General features: G+C 34.0%; 1 protein-coding gene across 1 annotated transcript in view; it reads left to right on the top strand.

Moving 5' to 3' along the window:
• Positions 1 to 8,347, top strand: part of EML5 (echinoderm microtubule associated protein like 5) — a 129,950-nt gene that overhangs the window by 82,264 nt on the left and 39,339 nt on the right. The window contains exons 21-26 of the mRNA XM_023528865.1: positions 345 to 372; positions 2,396 to 2,548; positions 3,287 to 3,418; positions 4,714 to 4,802; positions 5,652 to 5,828; positions 7,764 to 7,965. Of these exons, the coding sequence (XP_023384633.1) occupies positions 345 to 372; positions 2,396 to 2,548; positions 3,287 to 3,418; positions 4,714 to 4,802; positions 5,652 to 5,828; positions 7,764 to 7,965 (781 nt within the window). The remainder of the gene's footprint in view (positions 1 to 344; positions 373 to 2,395; positions 2,549 to 3,286; positions 3,419 to 4,713; positions 4,803 to 5,651; positions 5,829 to 7,763; positions 7,966 to 8,347) is intronic.

Genomic DNA, 8,347 nt, shown 5'->3' with positions numbered 1-8,347 from the left:
ATGCTAGATTTGAGCCAGGTTGGGGACTAGTGACAGCAGAGGATTGGTGCGAATGGTTTTTAAGAAGATTGAGCATCCTCTTGACAGGGCATCTGCCCCAGAATGCCAGTCTTCTCAGAAACAGGAGAACAAGCCTCTTTGCACTGGCCAGTGAGACTCAGAATAACATAGAAAGTCAAGATTCTCAGTTGTGTCTGAGTCTAACCAAAGTTCACATTCCAAGTTTCAAAGTTCCCTTCCTTCCCTGTCAATTCCCTGACATTCAGATAAGAAGCTCGGTGAGTCTGTAAATTCAATTGACTCTGTAAATTTGTAACTAACACCATTTTGTGTTTAATTTTCAGCAGGATCAGTCCTGTCAGATTCTTTTAGGTTTGCCGTGGAAGGTCTCCCTACTAAGAATCCTGACCTAGCACAAACTCTTGTGCTAAGAGTTTAACAAGGAACTTATTACTTCTTTCTGGAAATGTTCTGTGCACTCAGTTGCACAGTACAGTCTTCGAAGTCATCATTCTTTTTGTAATGGTCAAGGACAACAGCCTCTTGGACTTCTTGGACTTCATCATAATCAACCGCAGGAGATAATTTGATTAATCATTATGCCAGTGCTTATCTTGCAGCGCTAGCATCGTGTCTGCCATTGGCAGGACTGAGCCCTGTGCTCAAGCCGAAAGACATGACTAAACCAACGGTCAGTTCCAATTCTATATCAGTCAAGAGAAAGAAACTACCCCAATAATTAGAACAGGGGAAATTTAATATGAAGAACTGTTCAATGACAGGTGGTTAACTCCTAAAAGGGATAAAAGAGAATTCTAAGAGGTGGAGAAGTAGTGACTGCAGAAAGCAGCTACCACCTATAGGGCTAGTCTGCAGACACGGGATGACCTTGAGAGGGCTGAGACTCAAAGCTCGGTGTAGGTGCCACAGGACCATACAACCTGCCAGTACAGAAGAAACTTGCCTGAGGGTTGATCTGCTCTTGTGGCGGAGAAACTCCCTCATCCCCACTCAGACCCCACCCTGCCCCCTCATTGGTACACTAGCTTCAGCCCCCCCCCCCCCCCCCCGCCGGGAAGGAAGTCCCTACCTTTTTCAGGGGCCCCACAGCACCACCTACTGGCCAAAATCAAATCAGCTGGCAAAGGAAAAATGTGCACAGGATCCAGCGCCAGTATCACATAGCAGGAGGAAGAGGGGCGACTTTGCAGCTGAAAGGCAATAAATTAACAACAAGCTCTTATTCAAATTCCTTGGCTGTAAATACTATCTGTATGCTGCTACTACCCATGTTTGTATCTCTAGCTTATTCTTCTCCCTGGAGCTCTGAGGAGTATTGATGTTCACACTGGCTCCTTGATGTATTCACTTGAGTTTCTCATAGGCATCCTTAACTTAATGGGTACAAAACCAAACACTTGTCCTAGTTTTTCCCATCTCAGTAAATGACATCACTATTCATGTAAAAGTATAGCCTCGACTTTTATCTTTTTCTTTTACATCCCAGTTCCTCAAAGTCTTGCCAGCTCTGTCTTCAAAATATATCCAAATTCCTCCATTTCTCATCACCTCCATTACTGCCACTGTGTTCCAGGTCATCATCTTCTCTTGACCCTTAAATCTCAGAAAGCATATCCTAGATTTCTTCATTACCAGTGTATGCTTGGTGATTAAGTGACTACTTGTTCTTAATTCATTCTATAATTTTTCATTCTGTAGCAGCTATACTCCACCTCTCCCCACCCAAATTTTATGCAAGATACCAAAAGCCTTTAGGGTTTTTGAACATGCCTGCTATACTACCCTTGCTGTCAGGGCAAGCCCACGCTTTTGTGCATTTGCCGATACAGAATTAACCCTTGCTTTGTAAAGTTAATATTAACATCATTATTTCTTCACGTGTGGTTTTGAAACGTGTAGATAGATCTTCCTAGCTTAAACTAATAATTGCCTATGTTCAGATGTTTTTAAATTTGAAAGCACTTTTATAAAGATAGCTTTATTTTTTAAACTTCTGATTCATTGGATAGAAACCACAAGGGTAGCAACCCACACCCCCCAAAATAAAATTTCCACATGTGTCATGGGCTTTTTATGTTAGTTAAACTCTCTCATTCTTTTTCATCAACTTAATTTCTTTTAAGGTAAATATCAGGCCTCGCTTTTGTTAACATCAGAAGAGGGAATATTTTGTATTATTGCTTAGAATTGTATACCACTGCTTTCAGTAGAAAACTTTATTATATGGATCCCTTGACTTTTCATATTGATTTGAGGCTACATATTGAATATAGGGATCTTCTTTGAAATTAAAGTTTCCTTAAGCATATACTTCTTTTTTTTTTTTTTTTTTAAATAAAAGGAATTCTCTTGACATCTGTTCTTTCTCCTTTAGGTGGACGATGCTGCTGTTTCTCTCCCGATGGTAAAGCCTTAGCCGTGGGTCTCAGCGATGGAAGCTTCTTACTGGCGAACGCAGATACTCTAGAGGATCTCGTGTCTTTTCACCACAGGAAAGATGTCATTTCAGATATCCGATTCTCACCAGGTAAGATTGCACTGAAATCACATTTGGTTATTAACTTGGGTCTGGTAATAAATATATCAATGTGTAATTTTTATTAACTGTTATTTTATCTCAGAATTTTACTTTTTTGACTAGAAGAGGCAGTATGGTGAAGTAAAAACTCTATTAGGTCAGTGGTAAATATCTTGAGTGACAATTCTGTCACTAAATTTTCTGTGTGACTTGAGTCAAGGCACTTCTCTGAGCTTCAGTTTCTTAATTTGTAATATAAAAGGGGTTGGATGGACTGTCTTCATTATATTCTTAATGCTTTTGAAATTACATTAATTTTATTTCATCAGTTTTCATGTATTTGTAATAATATAATTTAGGAATTATTAATGGTTACTGTAACATTACTGTAATTTAGGAATTAATGTTAAGGCAAAATTTACCTATGTTGGTTTACTTCTATTCTAAATTTGGAAGGTTTTTATGTTTTTGGTTAAATGTAAAGTATATCAAAATTACATTCTGTATCATTTTTGACATTTGCTTTTCACTGAACCACTTGACTACACTAAAAAACAATTCCATTTTGTTAATTAAAATATACCTGAAAAAATATGTTACCATCTGCCATTTGGCACATATCTTGTTCCAGCTTACAAAATACCCAGGAGTTCCTCTCAAAAATATTACGAAAATTAACTCTAGTTGTACAATGTAAAAAATATTTCTAAATGTAGAAAATGTCAATCAAATACTTTTCTGTTATAGGTTCTGGGAAATATCTTGCAGTAGCATCCCATGACAGCTTCATAGACATATACAATGTAATGAGCAGTAAAAGAGTAGGAATATGCAAAGGCGCTACAAGTTACATAACTCATATTGATTGGGATTTTAGAGGTAAGAATTTAAATTACTTAACTGTTTGATAAAAGCTTCATTTGACTTAGTATAGCTATTTTATGGAAACAAAAAGTGATCCAACAGATGAGTTCTAAAGCATTGTGAAAAGCGGATATTCTCAACATTATTTTCCACTTCTTTATTTCACATCTGAAGATGAATGCTATGAGGTTAGACTTTTCAGTACTTCTAGTGTAATGCAAATGATAGTACAGTTAAGTGATAAATTCTTTAATTTGTAATTTAAAATTGTACAAAATTTTTTTAATCATGTGTCCTGGTTTTTGTCAGATAAGCTTGACATAAAGAGTAACTTAAAATTTGGGAAATAGATATGTTAATGAAGATTTTAAAGTCATTTTTCCATCATTTGATATAAAATACATTCCCTAAATATAGTCATAATTGAATAACATGTTGAATTTAACTATCTTTGGTTTTTTAGAGGCTGCGTGGCATATGACAGTGTTTAATAAGTTCAGATAAATGCTAAATATCTTAAGTGATCTGTTTTTAAGGATTTTTGTTTTATGTATTCATCTATATAAATCTAGAACTGTAGATTCGTTTTTCTAAATGTAGTTAAACAAAATGTACTTTTTAAAAAAGTTCTAAAAATGTCTCTAGGATTTTAAAAATATGCATAACAGAAATAGTTTTTATGTATATCCATACACAAAAACTAAACCACTTATGAATTTAATTACTTAGTTATATGGGGATTAAGAAAATCAAATGCTCTTAATGTATGTTGACTGCAGAAGAAAATGTTTTAAGTTTAAGCTTACTTTTTTCCATAGAAATTAAACATCATACTAAATGTAAATGTATTTATATTTCATACGCATGCCCACGCACGCGCCCGTGTATCTATATATATATATTTTTTGCATTTGAAAACTTTATTTAAATGCCAAAGTTCCTTCCAGAACGTTTGTGTCAGGTTACATGTCCAGCGTCAGGGTTCATACCCATGACAGCAACTGGATTTGTTAATTCTTTTTTAATTTTTGACATGGTTAAGATGAAAAATGACATCTTTTTTTTTTTTAATTTGCATTTTTAAATCGTTCGTCACCATAGGCTTTTTGTTTGTAATTTTTATTAACTACTCGTATTCTTTTAACATATAAGGTTTATATGTTTAGGTGGTAAAATTTAATTTTATTAAATTTTCTCTATAGCTTCATGTTTCCATGTTATGCTTAGAGTGGTCTCATTTAAGATAACAAAACTGTAAGATTATAAATATAGGATTATATATGTGTATATATATTTAACTTCTTTTTAAGGAAAGCTTTTACAGGTCAACACTGGTGCTAAAGAACAGTTATTCTTTGAGGCTCCCCGAGGAAAAAGACAGAGCATCCCCAGCGTGGAGGTAGGAAGACGGGCAGGAGTGCTTGTGACCTTAATGTGATGGAAAGTGGTTAGAAAACTGATGCCTGCCTTCCGTCGTTTAGTTACACGTGAAGCCTGTCCTCCGATTATTCAATTTATGGAGATTCTTTTTGTGAGTTTATCTCATTGGGTCAGACTACAGGAAAAGATGCTTTATTCGGAAAAGGAATGAGTCACTTGTAGGTCTCACTGTGCTTCAGTTACTTTCCTTAGAGGACAAGAAGCATGCAATAGCAAATAGAAGACATGACGTCTAAGATTGGAGTACTGCGTGTCTGCCAAATCTTTTGGAACCCATATGCCTAAAATGCATGTTGGCAAATTCCTATCTGAAGGAAAAACTATGTTCAGTTTTTGTGCCTGACAGTATTAGCAAAAATTTTTTGACATGATATGGCCGAGGAAGAGAGGTGAAACAAATTTAACATGAAAATAGCTTCGTAAAGAAGGAATTGTAAATTATTAATTGTAATGATTAATTGGAAAACAAGCTTATAGTAGTGTATTAGTAGACATTTAGATGTGAAGTGTAAGACTAAATTTCTTGATTATTCGAAGAGCGGAAGTACGCTTATTTCTTTTCACTGGGTGCTCAGCATCTGAAACACAGTGGATCTATAATAAGTACTTCTGGAATAATGGTAGGTTAAGAATGTTCTGCAGAAACTCGTAGACTTGGAAAGTTACAATACCAAGACAACCAATAACTTTTTAATTAAAATTTTAATTTTACTTGTGACACACATAATTACAAAGCAAATGTTCAGATGTGGTTGCTAATTTTTAGGTTTAGATATTACAAACTAACAGCATTTTCCCCCCATTTTAGGTAGAAAAAATTGGTTGGGCATCATGGACAAGTGTGCTTGGTTTATGCTGTGAGGGAATTTGGCCAGTGACTGGAGAAGTCTCAGATGTAACTGCCTCTTGCCTCACCAGCGACAGGATGATTCTAGCTACTGGGGATGATTTAGGATTCGTGAAGTTATTTAGATTTCCTGCTAAAGTATGTGTTTTTCTTGAATTCTCCTAATATAATTATAAAAAGAGTTAAGGCGACGCCCTTTCATAGCATTTCATTGTTGTAATATGAATATTATGTAACGTAATATGAAAGTCTCCAAATTATGTTCCCATTCTTGACATATTTATGGCTTTTATCTAGTGTTGTAATTTGTGATTCCATGCCTTAGGTTATATATATTGCACTGTACAATATATATACATTTCTCAGTACTGAGTAATGTAGATGTTCCTTTTAGAGAAAGTATTTCTTTTATGCCTAATATTAACTTAAATAAGTTTAGTATTCTTTTAATTAAATATATGCCATTGATAGTAAATATAGACTTTACATTTACAGCTTTAAAGTTTAATATGTTTTAACCAATTAAATACAAGATAATATAAATAACAACACCTGCAAAATTTTTAAGAAAACAGCATCAATTTAATGTCATGAATGATGTACAGATTCTTTGGAGTATTACACACCTATGCTACTGGGTGCGACTCGGTTCTCTTACTGCTCTCCTCTGTTCAGACTACCAAGATACATTAGGCTTTCACTTAGCACAAAAATAAAATTCATGCGTAAAATCCAGATGCATTTATTGCTTAATTGTCACGAATTAAGATATATATTATAGTTTAGCACCAACATGAGCATAAAGACAAATTTATGAAATAGGGCACTGAAATCATATACAATATTCAAATCATGATGGTGATTGCTCATATTACTATCTTTAGTTCATTGAAATGAAAACACAGGTTTAAAAATTCTCATAGAGAACTCAGGTGCCCAAGAATGTATTCCATGGGTTCCTGTTTTAGACATACTTAGCTGGTAGAACCTTAGTTGATAAGATTATGTTCAAATAAAATACCAATTGGTCAGAAACTTCACTTCCGGCATTCTAGATGGTGTAGATGCCCCAAGAATAGGTCCTAGGACATTGATCTACAGATTCCTCCTTCACCTCACTACAGTAATAACCACAACATCTTAGGGAAACTGCCTTCTTGTAGTATTTTATTGACAGATCCCTCTCTTATTTCAGCTAACTTTTATTAAGAGTCTTTATTTCCAGAGAATTCACTGATTTAGCTAGCATTGTGTTTCATATATTTAAAACATTTCTTATTTTAGCATCCTTGAAAAGACATCCATCTAAAACCTGCTTGTGGTGCATTAATCTGAAATGTGCTTCTGTCTGTTGGTAATGTTGGTATTCTAGATGTGAAAGTTGCCAGTATCTATAACTTGGATTTTTCTTGGTTTTTAAAAGAAAAATACACTCCCATGTGTGGTGCTTATAAACAAAAACACTAATGAATTAAGAGAAAAGATATTAACATGAGTATATAATAAAGTGATCGATAATGAATTTTGCTAATATGACTATGCAGTTTATAGATATTTATATTCTGACTTTCTTAGTTATGGTGTCTATTTCCAACAGTGTTACATCTGCATAGCCATTGTTTTTAACAGATGTATACTATTCCATAGATACACGCTGTAATTAACTAGTATTATGACGAACATTAAAATACTTAAAGTTTTTCACTGCTATAAGTAAATACTTTAGTAAATATTTTTTTGCACATACAGCAGTTTTTAGCATAGATCTCTAGAAGGGGGATTGGTGAGTCAAAGGTCAGAACATTTTTATGCTTCTAACACAGAATACCAAGCCAATTTCTTAAAAAATATATTTGTCCATGGTACTAGCAGTGTGTAAAACTAGCTGTATCCTGTCCTTGCCAGCTTGAGAATTGCTATTTTTTATTCTAGTGAATTTTTCAGTATTTTCTTATTTTTTTTGTGATTTGCATTTGTAATGATTAATTTCAAATCATACATTAAAGGAAGTTCACAATTATAACAGTTTTCAAGTAATGAAATTTCTCAGAAAGACTGACTTTTTATTTTTAGGGAAAATTTGGAAAGTTTAAGAGGTATGTGGCTCATAGCACACACGTCACAAATGTTCGCTGGACGTATGATGACAGCATGTTGGTTACCTTAGGAGGCCCGGATATGTCGTTAATGGTTTGGACAAATGAAATGGAGGGCTATCGAGAAAAAAGGCCTTGTGATAGTGAAGAATCTGATACAGATTCTGAAGAAGATGGGGGTATGTCATTTTTCAATATCTTATTTTAACTAAAATATAGAAAAAATTACTGCAACTGATTTAAACTGCTGACGTTAAAATAAGTAATAATAATGTGTGAATTATTGTGATTTTAGTCTGTTTGGTCTTTTTAACACCAAAATTGCTTTCGTGACTCAAGAATAACACACTGTTATGTTTTGATGACTTAGATATTCTTTATCTACAAATGTAAGATACTCATCCTTAAGTACTGTTAAAATAAATTTATAGTATCTAACCTTATATTTTAAAATAATTTTGACTTTTCCTAATATACCAGTAGTATCAGCTCTTTATAGAAAAATTAGAAAATACATTTTGCAGTAAAAAATAAACACATCCATAATCTGACCATTAAGAG

Source organism: Pteropus vampyrus, unplaced genomic scaffold, assembly GCF_000151845.1.
Source record: "Pteropus vampyrus isolate Shadow unplaced genomic scaffold, Pvam_2.0 Scaffold32, whole genome shotgun sequence".
NCBI classification, from domain to species: Eukaryota; Metazoa; Chordata; class Mammalia; order Chiroptera; family Pteropodidae; genus Pteropus; species Pteropus vampyrus.
This window is presented reverse-complemented; position numbering and strand designations above follow the sequence as displayed.